Source organism: Sinocyclocheilus anshuiensis, unplaced genomic scaffold (assembly GCF_001515605.1).
Source record: "Sinocyclocheilus anshuiensis isolate Anshui unplaced genomic scaffold, SAMN03320099.WGS_v1.1 scaffold483, whole genome shotgun sequence".
In the NCBI taxonomy this organism is placed as follows: Eukaryota; Metazoa; Chordata; class Actinopteri; order Cypriniformes; family Cyprinidae; genus Sinocyclocheilus; species Sinocyclocheilus anshuiensis.
This window is the reverse complement of record NW_015552580.1, coordinates 536,575-559,137: the sequence shown is the minus strand read 5'-3', so window position 1 is coordinate 559,137 and position 22,563 is coordinate 536,575. Positions and strand designations below refer to the sequence as shown.

The following is a 22,563-nucleotide window of genomic DNA, read 5'->3' as shown; positions in this document are numbered from 1 at the left end:
TTTAGTTTTATGTTTATTTATTATTTTGATTGAAAATACTGTATAATTGCAATTATGTTCTGCATCACCATCATGGGTAAGTTATATAATGTCAGGTGATTTTATCATTTCGCAATACTGTAGCACTGCATACATTTTCTGTATAAATATTTAAGAGCTTCGGGTGATATTTTTCGTGTTGTTTCTAGCATGCATTTATGGAGACATCATGAAAATAGACACCACCGGTGCATCAGAGAGGACAGCAAAACAAGACAAATTAACCGTAAAGGTTGAGAATGCATGCACACAAATCACATCAATTCTGCCTATGAAAGATAACGGAAGTGAGAGAAAAGTGTTTATCACATATGAAATATGGATATTTTTCTTACAAAAACGCATGGATTCACTACAGAAGGCCTTTATTCACCCCCCGGAGCCGTGTGAAGCACTTTTTATTATGAATGCGCGAGCTTATTTGACAACTTGTGGACTGTTCAACTGCAACACCCGCTGACTGCAATGAAGCGAATCGATGCGTTTTTGTAAGAAAAATATCCATATTCAAAACGTAATAATCACTTTAATGTAGCTTGTGCCAACAGTCCTACACGGAAGCAGCTCCGGGTGGATGATGTATGAGTTCAGCGTTGCGCATGCGCTTGTGAGTCTCGTGAAAACCAACGTTTGTTTACAGGATCAAAGGAAGCAAATTTTCCTTACTTTAGCAAAGGAAAACCAGTCTCCTCTTGGCTTATATCGAAATCCTCCAACATTCTTCTATGCAAATCCTCATTTTGTACTTCTAATTAGTGACCGTTGTTTTGTTTTGATCTCTCCCCTGCGATTCCGCGTGCGTCACTTCTGAGCGGCGCATGCGCAAAGCCGACCTTTGACTGCAATGATAGAGCTTGGAATAGCCAGGACAATTTTAATATAACTCCGACTGGATTTGTCTGAAAGAAGAAAGCCATATACACCTAGGATACCTGGGGGGTAAGTAAAACACAAGCCACTTTACATTTTTGGGTGAACTAACCCTTTAACCTCATACTGCATTCTTCTTTGCTCCTGAAAGTAGCTGCAAGCACATCTTGAAACGGGTTGTTGTTCTGGACGATAGAGGGCGATGTCGAGCCGCATCCTGCACTCACACACACACACACACATAAGAATGGCATTAGTGGAAATCTCTGATGTTTCGCTCGCTTAAGGATGACCAGATATCTCTAGGATTTTCTTCACTTTGTAAGTACATGTCTGCGGTAAACATTAATGAGCTAATCTGGTTCTTTTTGTCGGGTTTTAGCTGACTGCGCTGGATAAAGCGGTTGTTTGGGAAGCAAACATCTCCATCACAGTCCAGGGAACAATGTTACGCGGTAAACTAGCGATTTGTTCTTCGGTAGTTTACAATTAGTATCGCGTTTTCGGTAATCTTTTGTAATGACTGCTGTAAAGGAGGATAATTTCAGAACATTTTAATAGTGCTCTAATCATGTAAATATTCAGTGCATCGAGCTGACAAAACGCTTGAAATGTTACGTACGTTTTTTTTTTAAATAAAAGTGTGAGTACCTTTTTTAGTTAAAGGTGTTTAAACGTTTTAGTTGTTAATGTTGTTGTTTACAAGTCATGTTTACGTAATATATTTGTTTTCTTGTATTGTTTTAATAGGCTAATGTAAGATATAAGAAAAAATAAGATAGGCTAAATATATATATATATATATATATATATGTGTGTGTGTGTGACACCACTAATACATATATATATATATATATATATATATATATATATATATACACTCATATATACATTTATACACATTTTAGACTTCACAAGGCCCGTACGAATAAACTGTTACAAGAAACATAAGTGTATTCTAGCAGGTTTTTCTATTCTTTAGGGGAACTGCCCTCTCTGTGTTAAATGTCAACATTTTCTGTGGCGCCTGGTCCTGGCATCACCCTGCTGCTCAGAGAAAATCACATGACCCTTTTCTTGCTCTCAGTAGTGTGTTTGTTGATTACTGTACAGACAGTACATCCTCATGATCAATGTCCTTGTCCATATGTTCAGAACAAAGAATTGGAAAGTATTTGGAGAATTAGAGATGAAATTTCAAGCAGTTTTAGAGTAGGCTACTGTTGTGCGACATGTTATAATTCATCTTAGAATATTTGAATTGACTGTTCTTCTTGTTGCCAATTCTTTTATATTTTAATGCCGTTTTATGACCTCATATTAATCGAGAGACTTCATTTAAATGCATCACATCGCAAAGCTATAAAAAATAAACTAGTGAAGACATAAAGGCAGGTTAACTAAAACTTTTTTTTTTTTTAAATGTGAGATTTCTTATTTCTATTTAGTTTACCTTTATGTATTAAAATAAAACTAAAACCGAAATATAAATAAATAAAAATGATATAGACATATAAGAAAACAAAATGATAAAAACCAAATTACCAAAACTTTCAAATTAAAACAGAAATATATAAATATATTTCAAAATATTAATAAAAATTATAATAGTATCTCAGTGATACTAAAATAACACTTCATATAGATTATTAAAAAATTTTTTTTTTATAAATGGTGACCAGGTACAGGACCCTAAAAAAATATAAATATATAAATGTCAGATTATTTATATTTAATTACAAATTTTTACAAAGAAAAAAAGAAAAATTAATTTGGTACCTTGTTGAATAGATGGCACTTCCCACAACATCTGTATTTAAATTCCGACACTCATTAACATTCTGTGTATTTCTCATGAGTTGTGTAAACAGTCAAACAGCTAAACTGTAGTTTTATTAGTTAATTAAACCCCTCCGAGCATGTGTTAACAGCGCCTGTTGTCCTGTGAAGTATCTTCTGATGATGAGCCACGTTAATAGTCCTGTTGTGTCTGTAAAGGAACTTTGGAAAGAAAAGCATCGTAAAACCCAGGGTGCAATTATTTCAATATTATCATCTCATTAAACTCCTGAGATACTCCATTCGGAAACCTCCCTCCAGAAACACCACACACTGAGATTTAAAGGGCCTGGAAAACAGGGATACAAAGTTAACTGGTCACAGATAGAGGGAAAGAGCATCTGAATGGGCTGTGTTCATTGGTCAAGCTGTGTGGACCCAGCTGGATGCTTTTTTTATTGTAAGAGTAAAGGACTTAACGGACACATGGAGAGCTTGGCCTGCTCATGGCTTTGTTTTTTGTCAGGAGACTTTGCATGATTAGAGGAACTTGTATATTCGGGTTATTTCGAACCATCTCAATCGGCACGGTCCCGCTTGTCGGGCCTCTGAGCCGAGGGGTATCATTTCTTGGGTTATTTACAGTTTGGCATACATGGCCTTCATTAGAGTGTGTAGAGTGCTGCGCGTTAAATATCGCATGCGATTAATCGTGCAGCCCTAATGTTAACAGAATTGTTCTGGCTGATTCTGTGCTTTAGACGATTGATCTGATTGAGTGATGGTTTATATTACAGCTCTGTCACCTGTGATCATTTACTTATGAGCACAAGCATGTGTATCATATCAGACAAAATCAAGATCAGGAACAACAAAAACAGGTTTATTTTTTTTGCCATTATGCAATATGCAAGCAACACCAAGGTCATGGGTTCAACTCCAAGGGAATGCAAAACCTGTATACCTTGAGTGCAAGTGTCTGCCAAATGCATACTGTAAATGTTTAAATAATGGTTTTGGGTTCAAACTCACATAAATGTATATTGAATGTATAAATGTATATGCATATTGGTAAGATTTTTTTTTTAATGTTTTTGAAAGAAGTCTCTTATGCTCACCAAGACTGCATTTATTTGATCAAAAATACAGTAAAAACAGTAATATTGTGAAATATTATTACAATTTAAAATAACTGTCTTCTATTGTAATATATTTTCAAATGTAATTTATTGCTGTGATCAAAGCTGCATTTTCAGCATCATTAATCCAGTCTTCAGTGTCACATGATCCTTCAGAAATCATTCTAATATGATGATTTGCTGCTCAAAAACATGTATTATTATTATTGTTCATGTTGAAAACAGTGCTGCTTAATATTTTTGCGGAAACTGTGATACATTTTTCAGAAAAGAACAGCATTCATTTGAAATTTTTTTTGTTAATATTACAGTAACATTGTAAAGGCCTTTACTTCCGTGTAAAAAAGTGTGAAAAAGATTAACCCAGTAACTTTGTTTTGGTAAGCCTTTTTCTGCAAGCGTCTGAAAAAAGGAGCGCGTCAGATTTCGCTCCTTTGGTGACGTGGTAAAGGGATCTCATTATAATATTACCGCCCCTTAATCTGTAAGTTTCCACCCACGGCGCCGTCATTTTGATTTTGCAAGCGACAACGGTGTACCAGTTCTAATGTCATGGCGAAAGTTTGAGCAAAACATACTAACTGTTCTGTCTTTGGCTGCACAGATGAGCACAGAACACCAGTCCCAGCCTCAGAGGAGACGAGAGCAGTGGATTTATTGATTTATTTACTGTATATTGCTGCTGCCACACAGATCTAAAATAAACATGCGATTTATTTCCCAGCTGTTTACCTTCATAGACATTTTTGTAACTCGTGTTTTTTTAACGTAAACTTGTGTGTGAATGAGAACTTAGTTCAGTACTCGCATGCTGTGACAGCCGCTTTCTGTCCGTGTGCTTCGGTTGTGTGCGCTCAGAAAATCGCATATAAGAAGTTTCAACTCATATGGTTTAAAACGCATGATTTCAGCACGATAAACATGATAATCAGAACCAAAACAGATGTTTTTAGCGGGTCCAAACTGTAATGGCACAGCTCTATTCTGGAAAAGGGGGCGGGGAGCAGCAGCTCATTTGCATTTAAAGAGCAAGGCCTGAAAAACAGCCTGTTTCTGCTTCCACTCAAAATAAATTTTCTGTGGAGTATTTTGAGCTGAAACTTCACAGACACATTCTTGGGACACCAGAGACTTATATTAAATATTGTAAAAAGGGGCATAATATGTCTCATTTAAATGAATAAACGTATTAATTTTAATCTTTAAACAAAAGAAAAGTCTTACTGACCCCAAACTTTTAAACAGTAGTGTATAAGCCAAAGTGTATGTCTTAACTTTCTTATAAATTTAAATTGTCTTTTTGCATTAACTAGGTCATTTTAAATGGTCGTGTAAATCAAAACAAGTGAATTTTTAAAATGTAGTCCATGTAGTCCGTCAACTACAATTATCATAAAATATGTATAATTATTAAAAACAAAATTATAATATTAATATTGTTGCAATTGTGGCAAGTCATGTGGCATGACAGGACGTGTCAGCTTTCCAAAAGTATTTAGCCCCCAAATATGAAGAAAACAATTTAGAAGGAAGTCAAGGACGTTTGAAGGCGAATGTTTTGCTGATTATCAAGCAACCACATGCAATGACTGCATGAATGAATCTACTGATAATGCTCACCGTTGTGTCCCTCTTAAGAAACTGAAATAGCCTACATATGGGTTCCTTCAGCGGCAGAGCAAAAAAGGGCTCAGGAAATACCAACCTGGCTTTTTCATAAAGAAAACAGACTGACATTCCACCCAGCTTTGAGAAAGAGGACTGGGACTGTAAGACGTTCACCTGCAGTGCAACTCCACAGAGGCTCTGTTCACCATATGTGTGAGGTAAAAATAAAGGGGTTTGACAGCTATCACTGAGTGTGAACTTCACGTCTGTGTCTGCCTAAATTGATCTATTTTTTCCAATATAGAATATTATTATATTATATTTTTCTATTTTTCGTTTAGTATGAAGCATGAATCTCCCCAAATGGAAGAAAATACTTTTTCGAATTCCAGTGTTTGCTATTGTTTGTGTTTAAGAAAAAGATCCGGCCGGCACAAAGCTTTGTTTACACTTTTGCCTGATACTGCTACACGATTTGCCTGGGGGGGGGGAGGAAAATATTCAAAACTGTCAGGAAGGCAAAACGTTTGTATGTAGTGGAGACTTATGGTTTGAGGTTGTGTGCACAAAACATTTTCTAAAGAAAATAGGGAATATGACAAACGTCCTGTCACATCCGTCAGAGTGAAATAGCATAATTTGCCGCCTAGAACCCTGAATCGGGCTCTTCAACAGACTCTCTTCTCCTAAAGTAAACAAGTACTTTTATTTGCATGCATGAACCAGCAACACTTTGGTCCACGTTCATTTAAAAATAAAGGTTCTAAAAGAGACTTTCACAGTGATGACATAGAAGAACTATTTTGGGTTTAGAAGAACACTGAAGAACATTTTGCGAGATGGAAATGATGTTAAAGGTTCTTCATGGAACTATTGATGCCAATAAAGAACCTTTATTTTTAAGGGTGTAAGTCATTCTGAGCAGTATAAGTGTTAAGTTTCCACTAACAGTTTCTACTAACTGACTAAATAGTGGGTGAGAAAGTTGCTGATGATTTATTCAAACTGTGTTGGCCGTCAACGTACTGGCTTTCCAACCCCCTTTCATGGGCCAGAATGAGCCCCCCTTTAAACACAAAGGTGGTATCTCCTCAGGGAGCTGCCTCATCTAATTATCAAATGACGCCCAGCCTGTCGGCGGTAAGCCACTGGGGTAAGACTATAGTAGCTGCATCTCTGCATTAGGTGACGGGGGTTGGAGAAGGAAAGGAGGGGGGAATCCAAGAGAGCATGCTCAGTCCTGAGAGACGGGCTACTGGAGCACACATGTACCTTCCCTGTGAAGGATACACACTCTCATGAGCTTTCTACTCTTTTATGAACACCCCATGTGAAGATATGAACAAGAAGATGTTGGTGATTTGACAAAACTGGTGTGAGGATTCACTTTTGGACCTTGAACAGATTTGTACAAAGGATGCATTAAGGAAGCTCTGCTTTTGGGGTGCACTTTGACACAATGGCTCAGTTTTACAGCTGCTTTGGGGACAAAAAGTAAGTTGGAGCCTTTTGTTTATGCGAAAACTTAATTTAAAATGATTTCTGTTATAGTTCTAAAATGGTTTCGGCAATGTGGTTAACATGCTTGAGGTTGCATTTTAGTGGCTTGTTATTTATTAGCGGCGCACTGGTGAAAATGGTCGTTTTGATATGCACTTTCACATTCAAATGCTGTCACTGGGGCAGTACTTTTTCAAAATGTACTAAAATGTACCATTTAGGTACAAATACGTACACTTTAGGTACAAATATGAACCTTTAAGGTACTAAAATGCACCTTTAGGGGTAAAAGGGTACTGTCACATTGACAGCTTTTGTACCTTTTTTTCTGAGAGTATTGAGTACATACTTTAGTTGAAGTCTTTTGTACTGTAGGTTTCTGTTGTGCTCTCTGTGAATGGGCTGTAATAGCTGAGCTCTTTCAATTCGAGTCTCTTTAAAAGCTCTTCTATCTAATGGTCTCATGACATGTCCAACAAGACCCTACTCTTCACCACTGGTTGGTATTCCAAGGCCGCTGAGAGAACATGTTGTTTACCATTGGGTTTCATCCAGATTATTTGCAAGTTTAGAAAAGAGACTGTTTTGTTTATCATTTCTTTTCTCAGAATTTGCCTTTATTGTTTATTCTCCTAGTCCAGCCCCCCAGAGATGAGATGAATGTACAATAAGAGAGTTTGGACTATTGAAACATAATGTTCCTCATTCAGGTATAAATGTCAAATAAAATGTGCCTTTGCAAAGAGACTAAAAACAAAAGGTTTGGACGGGAACCAGCTTCATCCTTACATTCTGACCTACCTCCATTTTTCACACCATTTATGGTCCTTGCGCTCCTGTGAGAGTGCTGCTTTGTTTGTATCTACACGGTGTATCTATTTGGCAAGAAACTTGAGCCATCCCATGAAATAAGAGTCCAAATTTTGACCTCTGCGTTTTCTCTGAGCTTGTTGATGTTGAGCTCAAACTCTTCCAAACTCTTCCTCAAAATCTTCTGCAGTTGACGAGGTTGTTGTTTTTAGCAGGCTTCTGCTATCTTTTAAGACATGTATTCTCAAAGGAGTCTCAAGTCAGTGAGAGACTGTTTTATTATAGTGTGATCCATTTGCATATTGTGGAGAGTGGGGTAAGATGTGTCAGTGCGTCAACTTTATTTGAAACTCTTTTCTATTCCTGACATATAATTATGCATTTAACTTTCCCTTTCTTTTTAGGTAAAGGTGGCATATCTTACCCCACTCGCCTTTAATCTTTAAAAATGTTTCTGCTTTGGTTTACGCATGGATTCTCTAATAATGAATCATCCGGTATCAGATAGCCAGAATGCTCTGCTCTTTCTCCACTGCTTCAGCCACGGCTAAAAGAGTTTTGTACATTGTGGTTAAAGTTCAGAAGAACCACAGAAGTACAGATGGCTTTATAGTACATCTGGATTTATGCTTCCCCTGCTAACTACTTAGATTATTATTTTTTTTTTATCTATCAATCAGTACTAACAGCAAAGTGCTTCCAAACACCGCATGAGGTAATATTGCCTTAAATATTTGCCCGAATGGAAAGAAAAACAATATTTTATAGAAAATTCAGGGCTCGATAAATGTTCTGTGTCTGTAATCATAGGGTACTTTAAATATACAGCTGTGCAGTTTTAGTCACAAAAAGCTCCCACATTTTGTGTAAGATATAAAGTCTGTCTAAGGCTACGTTTACAAGACAACGATCGTGTTGAAAAGTTTTTCCCTTGCGTTTTTAAAAAGTTTTACGTATCCACGACAAAGTTTTCAAAACGATTCGCGTTTACACATATCCGTGAAAACGGCCAAAAACGCTGTATTACGTATGCCCGGCCAGTAGTTGGCGCTGTCACCTTGTTAGTAAACAGTACCTGTAGAGAAGTGATGATTATATGTTGGATATGATGCATCTCCGCTGTTGGTTGTAATATTGGTGAAGTAAATCCACACTTTGCTGAAGAAGCGTTAGCAAACTCTTAAGCAGCAACAACAGTACCATGTACTCCGCCATTGTTGTGTATGTTGTTCGCGTTTGCCTTTAAAATCGACACGTACTGCGCATGGCTACATACCTAACACGTACTACGCACACGCATGACATCACCATTTTCAAATATTCCCATATTGGGTGTTTACACGCGTTTTCAGTCCCCAAAATGCCGTTGTCGTGTAAACGAACAGTCAAAACGCATAAAAAGTTTACCGTTTTTGGCTGAAAACGTTGTCGTGTAAACGGCCCCTTAGTAACTTCACTGTTGTGCTTTATAAAAATGTGTACAACATCCTATTTTGGATGTGTAATGTGATTCCCAAAGGTTAATTTCCTATTCATGAGGAACTATATATAATTTAAAACCAATAATTTTGCTAGATGTTAGAATCTAACCAAAATAACTTGCTTATCAGTTCTATTATGAAGGTGTGGTGGCTGTTTAAATGCTAAATTGCATGGTAAATGAACATCCAGAAAGTCACAAAAGATTGCTTTCATTTTGGTACTGTCTCACATAAAAAAAAACCGGCAAGCAATAGAATTAGACCTCATTGTTAAGGGAGCCATATTATGTCCAGTAAAGGTTTTAGGATGTTCTTTCACTTGAAATATAATTCAGGGAATGAGATGGGGATGGTCACCACTTTAGCTAATGTTGTCAACTGATTGAGCCGAATGGTGACTGCAGCTGGTTTAATAAACTCATTATAGCGTAGTTTACTCCAGGTCCCTCGGCCTAAATAATGTGCAGAGTAAAACTTCTAATAATGCATCCAAACATTCACTTAGAAATAGGGCTGTCGCGATAACCGCAATATCGCAATACCGCGCTATTGAAGAGCAAACCGCAGAGGAATGCAAGAACCGCAGCAACCGCGATTTTTGCGTGTTTTCTTTTTTCGTAAGGTTATGCCCTTCTCGTTTTACACTTCATGCATGTGGACTGAATATTAAACAAGCTAGTAATGATAACATAATGTGTACCATGCTGAGTTGAATGAACGGTTTAAAGACTCACTCAAAGACAGTCCCTTTCCACCACCTTGTGGCGCAACACTGTAACTGCATTGACTGACAGCCCGTCTAGAACGCGTTGTGTGTGTGTGTATGGCGATAATACCGCATACCGCGAGCTATTGAGCCACTCAAAATTACCGCAAGGGAAATTCCCTCACCGCGACAGCCCTACTTAGAAAACTGTTAGTTTAATTGTAAAAATATTTTCACAATATTATTTTTGACAAAATAAATGCTGTCTTAGTCAGAGACATTTACTGACCCCAAACGGTAGAATTAGTAGGAAAGGACAACTTAAATAGACACTCGTTTGCCACTTTATTACTTGATGTGCCCTTTTGGCAAGCTGCACTGGTTCACAGTGGACCACAGGGCCACAGGGCCTGTGACATAATGAACAGACTCTCTGCCTTATTTACATTCTCGCCAGATATGTCGTCCACTTCAACTAATGTCTGGAGAAAGCACAGCTGTCCTTTCAGCCTGAGAAGAGAACATCATTTTGACATTTTCTGAGGTACTCTGCAGATGGTGTGACTTGAGGGAGTCCATCACTACATTAAAGTCGTTGTTGATGTGTGGTTCCCCATCGAGGCCTGTGGAGAAGCTCCGGTCTAATGCAGCATTGCATAAGATGACTCTGATTGTCAGGATGTTGCATGATGAGGGTTGGCACTCTAATAACTAATCATCATTTTGGTTGTAACTTACAGTTAATCTTAGCATAGCTTTATGACTACCTAGCACAGCTGCACCAATAGATGCTTATATGTTGACTCGTGTAATCTTTATACTGTTTTACTCAGTGTGACCATAGATAGCTGACGATATATATATGGGTGATTCTATAATTGGAGATACATTTGGCATTGCAGAAAGTTAAGAAAAAAAACTTTTCACTAACAGATTTTTTTTTTCAGTATCTTATTGAAAACATATTTAATTTTAATAATTCAGTGCTTGCCAAACACAAGTTACTTCCTTTTTTTTACTTTTAATGATAAAACAGATGTCTTTATGGTATTGTTTGTCAACTCTGTTACGGACAAATTAGCCAATGTGTAGAAATAACAATAAATTATAACAGGAAAAATCCTTCTTGTTTCATTAGACAAACAGTCCTTACATTCCATCACTTGAAACTGGGATAATATTTCACCTATGCATACCTTTAAAATAAAAAAAAATACCTATGTTTTCACAGAACCGTCCACTTGGAGCAAATATTTTTCTTCTGAAAATGTATTATATACAATATCCAGTTAAAAAAAGAAATGTTGTTGAAATATTATAAGGGTGCAAAAATAAATCAATAATGTTTATTAGATTTTAAACAACAATGTTATTGTTTTTTTGTGAAAATAGTTCACTCATAAACAGAGTTGACCCTTTAAGTAACAGAATTGTAAAGTAACAGAATTGACAATTGTCTGATGGACTGTCAATTCTGTTAAGCACATAGACTTTTCAGTGCTTCAGAGCTTAACAGTGAGGGAAAGTGACTAGTGCTGGGCGGTCTACCGGTTCATACCGAATACCGGTGTTTATTTTTGTTATGATATTAATTTTTAAAATACCGCAATACCTTTGTATAATGTTATTATGCCAATAATGTTTACCTTTGTTAATATTACCTAAGATAATAATTTCCCTTTAATTCACTTCCCAAACTAACACTTAACATAATAATTTCACTTAATGTAATCTTTAGCGAGTCTCAAAATAAACATTTTTCATATTGTACATTAAAATGCTGTGATGCCTAAATTCACTTGTAGTTTTAAGTGTTTTATTTTTAATATATTTATTCAAAATAGTGTGGAAATGGACTATCATTATAGGCCAGAACTAATATTGATGTATCCCATCACAAAATTTAATAATTTTACCCTTATTTTACACTATTTTTGCTAAATTCACTAAAAACAGAAAATGAGTGATTATTCTTCACCCTTACCTGCTGTCGTAAATTACACTGTGCATTTAAAGTCCTTTTTTGTTTAATGAAAGCACGTTTAGCATAAATGTATTACAGTTTCCTGTTTGATAACTCCCTAAAGCTTTTCTTTTTTGGTTTGTTCTCTAAAAACACAATGTTTGAAGCTAACACGGCTAGCATGCTTGCTAATATCTTCTGCTTGAACACTTTCTCCACTAACTCTTACTCTTTCTTTCTCTCTCTCTCTTATTCCTCCCTTCCTCCCCACGTCCAAAAGTTAAGACATGAAACGTCGGACGTCATCGCAGAACTCTGGCATTGGAGGCAGTCCAAGGTCAGTCCATTAGTCCCTGTAGAGCTCTGAACGGCCTCTCTGCTATCATAGTCATGCACTGGGTAATGATAAGAAGACACTTTTTAGTCAGAAGAGGCTCTTGGGAAAGGGGCCAGTTTGGTTTGCTTGATATACTGTTAAGCAATAGCTCACATAAAATGTAAATTCTGTCATCGTTTACTCATCCTTATGTCATTCCAAACCATGTATGACTGACTTTCATCCTTGGAAGGCAAAAGAAGATGCTTTGCATCCAGGCTGCGCTTGCTTTTCTGCTGATCCACACTGCTGAGCTTCTAAAATGGAGTCATGACAGTATTATAGAAGCAGTCAGTGTAAATGGGAAAACTATACTACAAGTTTTCAGAATTAAAACCATAGTTTAATGTATGGAGCAAATTGAAATGAAAGTCATTACAAGCTAAATATCTGCCACAGCTCTCAGATGTCTTTAAATTAGGTGGGTAAATGCACATTTTGGCAAAACATTGTGAGCAAAAAAGGTCAGTTGTCTATTGTCCATAGTGATGCATGAAGCACAGTTCATACAGAAATCACTTTTAAACCAAGCAGCTTTCTGTTGTTTAATGCAGGGAATCTGCATAACCATTTTGAGCCTGTTGTGAAACCTGCTTAGGGAAATCATTCGCTCTCGCATGATTTTCCTAATCGTGTGGATTCCCATTGAAATGACTGGACTTGCCTGCAAAAATTCACCAATTAATTTCTTACGGTATACTTAAAGATGAAGTGTGTAATGTCTGTGTCAGTAGCGCCACCATGCATAAATGCAAAATGATTCGCTGTGTCCGAAATCGAATACTTCCCTACTATATAGTATGCAAAAAACAGTATGCCAAAAAAGTAGTATGTCCGAATTCATAATATTCGAAAAACAGCAGGCGAAAAGTACACGGATGACATACTACTTCCACCTGGATTCTGAAGTGCACAGTTGATGGATGCTTTACTATCCCATGAGGCCACGGGAGAGGATTTGTGAATGGCAGTGAAGCGACGCAACTGACTCTGGTATGTCAAGTGAAAGAAACAATATGGCGGACATAGTACGTCCGAATATCGTTCATACTACCTATATTCATACTATATAGAACATACTTTTATAACGGTCCCAAAGTAAGCTCAAAGTCAAATGTAGTACCTACTCAGTACGCGACTTTGGACGCAATGACAGCAGGTTTTCTAAACAAGTAACCTTTCTACCATTGGCCAGACAAACAGAGAGTCCCGCCCCAAATCCCGCACGCTATTGGTTGAGTCGGTGTTGCTGACAAACAGAGCAATGGTTTGATAGCAAATGTGTTTACACTTTTCTGGGGAATCGGCCTACAGATGGCTTACAAATAGTTGAAATTGCACTGGAATGGAGAACGTGTTTAAACATCAAAGTATTACACACTTCACCTTTAGTAGATGGACTTGCCGGTTCAGTTAATTGTAAAATATCGAATGAGTTGCAGAACTCTCTTGATAATGCAGCATGTTTACTTCTTTAGAGACTTTCACAAACTAAAAGTAACCAAAGTAACTTGGATTGTACCATTCTTTGCAGACCAGTACAGTATAGTAACAATTCACTTCCAACGTATGACTGTACCATGGTACTGCCACAGTACTTTGCTGTAAGGGTTGTTTTCTTTGTGACCTAAAACTGTCTGTGAAGGAGAGGTGTAGACACAAGACCAGCTGTGTGAACAATCCCAGGGGGTCCTTCATCTAGTGCTTGACACAGGCCACACAATGCTGACCTGAAAGGGGTCAAAAGAGTTTCTGGAATTTGAAAAAATAACAGTAAAGATATATTGTACTTTCTCAAACTAAATTACAATCCTTTGTGAAAAAAATAAGGGGGAAAAAACGTCCTGAAACAATCATTTAAACACCCAAATGTTTTAAAGGAGACAGAGAGATGGTGTCACATGACTCGCATAACTTTCATAATCGCACCCTTAGGAAATAACTGCACAAAATGACCCTATGTATGACTGTATGCATTTATCATTCCTCTGAATATCCTCATCATCATTAGTGCTTTATGGTGTGTTTGTGTGTGTGTGTGTGTTTATGCTTTAGCCGTGACTGTTCTTTGTATCTGTGGTTTTTCTTGTCTCGTTCTTTCATATGCCAAATCTGTGAATCACTCGTCTGTGAATCTGTGAAGCAGACTTTATATCCCCTTCCCCTGAGAGGAACAGAGGAAATGAATGAGCGCTATCTGATGACATCGAGTACGGGTCATCCATGTGCTCTGATGTCACACCAGCCCCTCTAACCTCTGGAACAAATCTGCACAACGCTGTTAAGCACCAGTGTGTAAGAAAGTGCAAATCTAGTCTCTGTTATGCAGTGGAGGACAGATAGTACTTGCATGAAATGGTAAGGAGGATTGTTTCTCATCAGTTGACTGTTGTTATCTGCTCTCATGTGATGTTCAGCACGCAGTTCAGCTCAAACAAGAACGGTCTCAGTCCGCTGAATAGGCTTCATGTGTAAACTGCAAGGAAAGAAATGGGAGGAGTGCTTGCCTCTGCAGAACCAGGTGTTGCTATGCAGATTGTTAAGGTGTTCTGAGTCTGGTTTTTGTATGTTGCTATGTGGTTTCTAGGGTGCTGTGGATGGTTTCTGGGAAGCGTTGCTAACTGGCACAAGTCGAATGAGCCCAACAGTCGTAAGTCTATAATGTTATGGTCGCTAGATACACTGCCATACAAACGTTTGATGTCGGTGAGCTCACCAAGGTTGCATTTGTTTGATCAAAAATACAGTAAAAACAGTAATATTGTGAAATATTATTCCTGTGATTCAAAGCTGAATGTTCAGCATCATTACTCCAGTCTTTAGTGTCACATGATCCTTCAGAATCATTCTTATTTGCTGATTTGCTGTACGAGAAACATTTCTTAATGTTATCAATGTTGAAAACAGTCGTGCTGCCTAATATTTTTTTTGTGGAAAAATAACCAGAAGAAGAAGAGACCAAGAGAATGTTGATTGTGCTTGAAATAGCCTCTTTTTGCATTGCTGTTGGTTATGAATATGAATGATATTTGGCTCAGCTGCTCTGTGTCGTTGTTAATTAAATGTTTGGCAGACTTGTTGGTGGTTTAAGCCAGATAGAAATCACTGATGACTTGAGTTTTACTAATTTTGCTCTTCTGGATGTACTTTAGTACATTGTTCTGTAACCCTGTGGAGTTTTGAGCAGGGGCGGACTTACCCATTAGGCAAAGGTAGGCGACCGCCTTGGGCCCCCAAAAGCCAAGGGCCCCCTAAAATGCTTTTCACATAGGATATGCGCATTAAGCGCTGACACGCGAACGGTTGCTGTTTACGGTGTTTATTACCACGACAACCGTCCGAGTCAGTGCTGAGATTTGCCCCGCAAACATTTCAGCAGTTATTATAGGCCTTTGTGTCCGGTATTTTTGTCAACTGAACCAGTCATGCCATTAATTATGAATTTATCAGTATTTTGCATGCCAAAGTCAATTTCTGCATAGAAATATTACGCCAAATAGAAGCAGAAAATCATGCTATACTACGCACTACGCACGATCGGGTTAGCCTGCAACAATTCATTTGTTTTACAAATGGGAATACAACAAATTCATGACAATATTTACATTCAAGCTACCCGTAAAATTTAGAGTGAAAAGTACTATAAAAGCATCTGGAATACAATAAAGTAATTTTAAAGCAGTTTTTAAAGCATTTGCTGCATGGGTAAAAAAAATAGGCTAATAAATAATTCACATATACAAAATTGCGTTGCAGCAAATCCTTTAAATTTTCAGGTATTCAGAACAGAGCAACATAAAAATCTGAAAAAAGCAGCTATACAATTATAGGACAAAGTTTTACATATATGCCATTATAATTTGTGTTTTATTTTTTTAATTGTACGGAATTATAAAATAAAACGCAAATTATAATCGGGCCTGTTTTAGGCTTTTCCTTATTTTTATATTTTAGATATCCATCAATTATGGTGATGAAAAAAATGACTCGCCATCTCCTCATTGGATTTGCCTTTAGAGAGAAATGCACGGATTATATCATGAAATAGTTTCTATTTTCTATTTGAATTACTTCGTTTTAAAGTAGTAATTTAAAGCTTTCTATATATTTTTATCATGTCTGGGAGGCAATTCGCTGAATTTAGGTTCATCATTGTGAAGCGCTCCTGCTCAAGACTGAGACGGCAGAAAGCGTTTGTTTTCTTTATTTTATAAAAGCATAACGTTTTGTTGATATTGTGAGTGCACACAAATAAAACTAGACCCTTTACAGTTTAGAATGATGTATTACTCTTACCTTTATGAGCAAAAATGACTGCGTATTAAGTTGTTTCCACTGTTAGAAAAAAATGCAAGTGATGGCGCTGGCGCCTCCATGTGCTGACGAGCACGCTTTAGCTTCAACTCTCCGCACAAACGATTGGATATGCGTCTAACAGTGCACATATGTGATATGCTTGAACTGTTTTATATCTATAGATTTTATTCGTGATGATTTGAGAAGGCTAAATTGATCAAACATATAGGCTATGATCAATTCACTGTCTGCCGCTGGCCGTTACTTAAAAAAAACGTACATATTATCGAACAAAAAATGCTCCAAATGTTTTTCTAAATTTACTTTATAAAAAAAACTAAATGAAATATAATCACTTTTCCATTACATACAAAACTGAACTATTTTAATAGCTGAAACAGTAGTATAAGCTTTTTTTGGGAAAAGGGGAAAAAGACGGGCTAGGGCCTATTTGAGACCCGTGCAGGGCTCTAATCCACTTCATCCAACGCTGTTTTGTTCTCATCTGTGAGCATGCTCTTGATATATGTATTTTACCATTTTGTTGAGTTTAATACGTGTGACACATTCGTTCTGCTCTCACTGATCATTTGGTCCCCCCGCCCCCCCTACAACATGAAAGAAATCCATTATAACATGTACATGAAAATGTAGAAACATTGGACACAACTATGGGGCACCATTGTGCAGCAGCAAGCATCACAACAAAAAAGGAACCTCAAGGTTGATCTAGGAAAATGTGTGAAAATGTATAGGGCCCCATTCCTATATTTTGCCTGGGGCCCCCAATTCACTAAATCCGCCCCTGGTTTTGAGTAAAAAATATTTGGGATTTTCCTCCATTGTTATGTTGTTGAAAGAATGTAGCAGAATGTTACCCTCACAGGAAGTTGATGGTGGGATGAGTAGAGTACAGGAAGTGGTACAAGTGAGGGTGGGAGTGATGACAGAATGCCAGATGTGTTGCTTACATGAGTGTATGGATTAATAGATGGATGAGTAGCAATAAATACTTACACATCCCATGTGCAATAATTTGTGCCACAGCTAAATTAGGACAATGCATGGTTATTTTAATGAAACTGAAACTATGTGGCATGCAATATATTAAACAAATCCTTTCTATGGAGAAAATTAAAACGATAGGCTTTGAAAATTACTTGACTTAGGTCATTGTAATAGCTGCTAGAAGTGAACCGGTCAAACAATCATGAGGATTATTTTAAACTGGAATAATCCTTGTCAAACTAGACTGCAAATTGCCTCCACATCCTGTCTGGCCATTCCTCCGGCCTGGAACTGCAGTTGTCTGTCATAGATACTGTTTGAGAGTTTCCTCCTTGAGAGCTGGAGTTGTTCCAGAGGAGAGTCTGATCCAGGATTAGGCTGTTTGTCACTCATCAGGACAAATGCTGAGGCCTCAGCTGGTCTGGAATCTGTTTTGGGCTGCTAGTATCAGCAGGTCTGCTACTTCAGATACAGTGGATCCACTGGAGTGACTCGGCTCCAGTGTTGTAATCTAAATGAGTCTGCATTGGCTTATCACCAACGCCTCCTGTTCGTCCTTGGGTGTTACAAACCCTCTGACAGGGGTGTGGACACGCTCTAATGAAGGACAGTATAGACAAACATACTTTATAAGGCAGACCTAAACAGTCTCTGTTCATTATTTTTGTTATTATTTATATTTTATATTATATTTTTAAATATATTTATATTTTGTTATTATTTATATTATTTTCTGTTTATTATTAAGATTCATTATTTGAATTATTTCAATTATTTGACATTTAATAATAGCTGAAAGCTTGCTGTGAAGTCATGGTGAAAAACATCGAAGATCAGTGGATCTAAAACTTCCAATAATTCTTATTTAAATGCTTAAAAAAACACTAAAAATAAAGATGTACAGCATTAAAATGACATTACATTTTTAAGTTTATTTATTTTTATTACAACAGAATTCATAAAGAAAAACTGAATAAATCAAAAGAGAAAAGAAAGTAGATTAATAAATGTTAGTTTTATAATCTTATAAGTAAAGGTTCCGGTTAGAACCAAAAGTGCTGTCAATAAGTATTATGCATTAAAGAACAATTTAGCCAACTCAAGATGCCTAATAAAGTGAGAAATGAACCCAGAAAGGTACTTCAAAGAACAAGTGACACATCAAATGCTTTTATTTAAAGCAATTGTTCACCTAAATGATGTCATCATTTACTCACTCTCATGTCTTTCCACTCCCAGAGAAGAAGAAATTTAACCAAATGAGGAAAATGAATGGGGACTGATGCTGTTTACTTTAAAAAAAAAAAAAACATAAAAGTTCTATAATCGAATATGGCATATCAAGACATTTCATTTTGTGTTATCAATCAAATGATGTTCTGGTCTGTTTGCCACACAAAAAACATTTGCAGCTCAACAACATTTCTGTTAAGGTGTAGTCACATTCATTTTGCCTAAATTTTGCTGGTAAAAAAAAAAAGTATATTGTCAATTGTCAATAGTGTTGCGATGTGTAAAGCACTGCTCTCACCGAAGTCAAAGTTTTGAACCAAGCAGCTTTCTAGATTCCTGTTGAATTGCTGGATTTTGGTTGCAAAGATTCTCCGAGCAGTGGTAGACTTTCTAAACTGACTGCGCCTTACACAAACGAAAGAAGGCCATGTTGGTTTCATGAAAATTAAAAAACAAAAATAAGTCAGAAGTTTTACATGTGTAGGTTATGAGATTGAGTTTTTCATTCTAGCTCACAACTACAAATGTGGATAAAAAAATAGATTTTTTTTTACATGATGCTAAGGTAGTTTTTTTTTTTTTTTTTTTTTTTGTCTCAACAGTGATTGTGACATCATGGCCTCGGGATCTCCAGATGTCACAGTCTCTACTGAACCATCAGAAGCTGCAGAAGAGTGTTCAGGTAACGTTCAAGTCCCATTCAGTGTTTTAGCATCCATGTGAACAATGAGAACGCCCATCTCACTCTGTCATACATTTTACCCCACATAGAGATCAGACATGAAGTATTAGGACATTCTGAACTCAATGAAAAGGTACAAGATGCTAGATCTCACTGACAGGAAGTCATGTAGCACACAGACAAAGCCAACATTTGTCTCTCCCATGCGAGCATGCTTTCCGCCGTCCAACATTTGACCTTTCTCTCCAGTTTAGTGTGGGAAGGAGGAAGCCCAGACTGCTAGAGTCAGATCCTGCAGCGCAGACGGCAAGCCTGAGTGGTGATGTGGATTAGCCATTTACTCACAAAATAGGGTGCACGCAGAGCCCCGATAATCTCCTCGATTGTGGGTCTATCTAAGTCCATTAAGTTCAAGAGTTAGTTAGTGGCTAGGGTGTGTTTGGGAGGTGTTAATCTTGTACAGATTTACCACAGGATGTTGATGATTGATCCATCACCAGGGTCACATTCATTAAATTCAAGTTACCTTAAAAAGAGTGAAAGGATCCAAATATAGTTGGTAGGGCTGCACAATAAATCGAAATGGAATCGAGATCGCGATTCGACAGAAGCTGCGATTGTCATGCGTATCTTTCAGTGAAGCACGGTTCTGTGATCAGCAGTAAATCTCCATCCAAAGGCCAGAGGGCGCTCTCGCGCTCAAACTCCAAATACGCCTCGCAGACGAAACCCAGAAAATGCCTATCACTGCAGCTGAATAAACAGAAGATTCAACTGCTTTCATTGATTCAACGCGACTAATAAACACACAACTACGGCAATATATGGTTTATCTGAGTTCTTATTATTATAATTTTCATTAAAATAAAGTATATTTATAATGCAATGCCTTTATCACTGCTTAAATACTATGAAATATGTTGCGTGCCTTATTCTGTGTATGAAGCCACATCATCTCACAGAAGGATTTATTTCAAACACTCGACTGACGTTATGAAGTGAGTTTGGAGTAAAAATATGTTATTAAATGTGGTATTTTCACATGCTTTCAGATGGAGCAGCATTTACTTCACAGAGCCATAGTTCACTGAGAAGCTATGCAAACAGCTCCTGCTGATTACAGAACCGGCATTACAAAATGCGCATGACAATCGCATTCGATTAATCGTGTAGCCCTAATAGTTTGCATGAATGGAGCTATTTTTTAAGAGTGTCAGCTATAAGGATTTCTACTTTCGATGACTTCTGAATCTGAATATTCTACTTTTAAATCTGTCTTTAAAAAAAAAAAACAGATTCATTCAATGATTAATTCAGTAACACTTCCTGTAGCCTGCACTATTAAACATTTTAAGCATATATTTTATTGTTGATTTAAAAATAGTCTCTACATTTTAGTAATGATTCAAATCATTTCACCAAAAAAGCTCATTTAGATTAATTTAATGATTCATTCAGTAACCTTTCCGGTACGCAAAAAGTGGGTAGTTCCACAGTTAGTTCTGGTACTATGAAAAGGTTCCCGCGGTGCGAAAGGCCCTATTATTACACACTTTTAAAGTATTTTCAGAATTGCTGATTCAAAAACAGAGGCTAGATTGTTACTTCTGACTCAGATATTCTGAATCAGTTCACCAAAAATACTCATTCACATTCATTCATGAATTCGTTTAATAACCTTTCTTGTAGGCTGCGTTATTACACTCTTTGAAATTATTTTTGTAATTGCTTATCCAAAAATAGAAGCTAGATTTTTACTACTAGCTCAAATCTTCTGAATCAGTTCCACCAAGAAGCTCATTCAGATTCGTTCACTGATTTGTTCACTAAACCTTCCTGTAGGCTACATTAGAGTTTGCAGATTTTATATTGCACTTTGATTGTTTTTAAATGTTCGTCCAAAGTTACAAGCTAATTGATGGAACATTGATTCAAGTCATCTGAATCAGATTCAGATTCATTCACTGTTTCATTCAGTAACTCTTCCTGTAGGTTTCATGATTATGCCTTTAATTGTGGTCGTCGTCTGTATTTTTTTCACATTGATAAACTCCCATAGACTCCAGTGTAAGTGCGTTAGGTTCATGTATCTTAAATAAGTTCATCTAACCAATAATATGTCCTTTAAAGCCTGCATTGTAAGGCTGTTTACTCATGTTGCAGTCAGTCGTTGAAGGTAGCACTCACGTCTCTCTGCTACAAGGGAGAGGCTTGAATGGAAAATATGAGTCATGGTTGTAAACAGGACTGTATTGTTCACTTAAAAGATTAATTCCGAAATACTTGGTTGGAATAGATGCAATGCAGACCCTGGGAAAAATACATGATTTTAAAATATATTAAAAGTTCATTTTTAATTTGATACTAGTTTGGAATTGTATTAAATTATTTATTTTGACAATGATAAAGTTGATTTATTGTAACTTTTGCTGTGATTTACTAGCATAAACAATTATATTGTACATCCCTGAAATAAAACCACAGCGTAAACAATGCAAACCTTTTCCCTAGGGCACTTAGTGTTTAATGTGGCTGCATTTAAACATACTGAGGCTCTGTTCTTAGAAGGCAATATTTAGCATCCCTCACTGTGTAATCAAATAATCGAGCATTGAGTGGTTTATAAGAGACAGTGAGATCTCTTTCTCTGCGTGTTGTTTACTGCCTTTAGACGGGCCCCAGCTGGAGACTGTAGGCTTTGCCTGTAGAGCTACATCATGTGACTCTCCTCAAGACAAGAGTGAGAGAGACAGGATGTCAGGCAGCAAGGGAAAACCAATGCACAAAGGCTGAAGTCATAATAGAGTCCTCAAAGACTGTATGGAGAGCAGTAAATTCACTCACCAAAGTTATGTTTTTATTTTCTAGAAAGTCTTTATTGAGTTGAGTTGAGTGAGACTAGCTCTGTTCCAAAACCCTAGCGAGCTACCTACCTAGATAGCATTTTAAAGGGGTCATATGATGCCATTTCAAATTTTCCTTTCTCTTTGGAGTGTTGCAAGCTGTTCGTGAATAGATAAGATCCCTAAAGTTGCAAAGACTAAAGTCTCAAACCCAAAGAGATATTCTTTAT

General features: G+C 37.0%; 1 protein-coding gene across 6 annotated transcripts in view; it reads left to right on the top strand.

Moving 5' to 3' along the window:
• The first annotated feature begins 1,097 nt into the window (after positions 1-1,097).
• Positions 1,098-22,563, top strand: part of LOC107665271 (uncharacterized protein KIAA1210-like) — a 43,178-nt gene continuing 21,712 nt past the window's right edge. For 2 of the 6 annotated variants that reach the window (XM_016456089.1, XM_016456085.1), the window contains exons 1-3: positions 6,623-6,929; positions 12,176-12,232; positions 19,411-19,490. In XM_016456089.1, the coding sequence (XP_016311575.1) occupies positions 12,183-12,232; positions 19,411-19,490 (130 nt within the window). In that variant the 5' untranslated portion in view covers positions 6,623-6,929; positions 12,176-12,182. Of the gene's footprint in view, positions 1,231-6,614; positions 6,930-12,175; positions 12,233-19,410; positions 19,491-22,563 lie in introns of those variants that run through there. The other 4 variants (XM_016456086.1, XM_016456090.1, XM_016456088.1 and 1 more) reach the window with 4 other exon arrangements.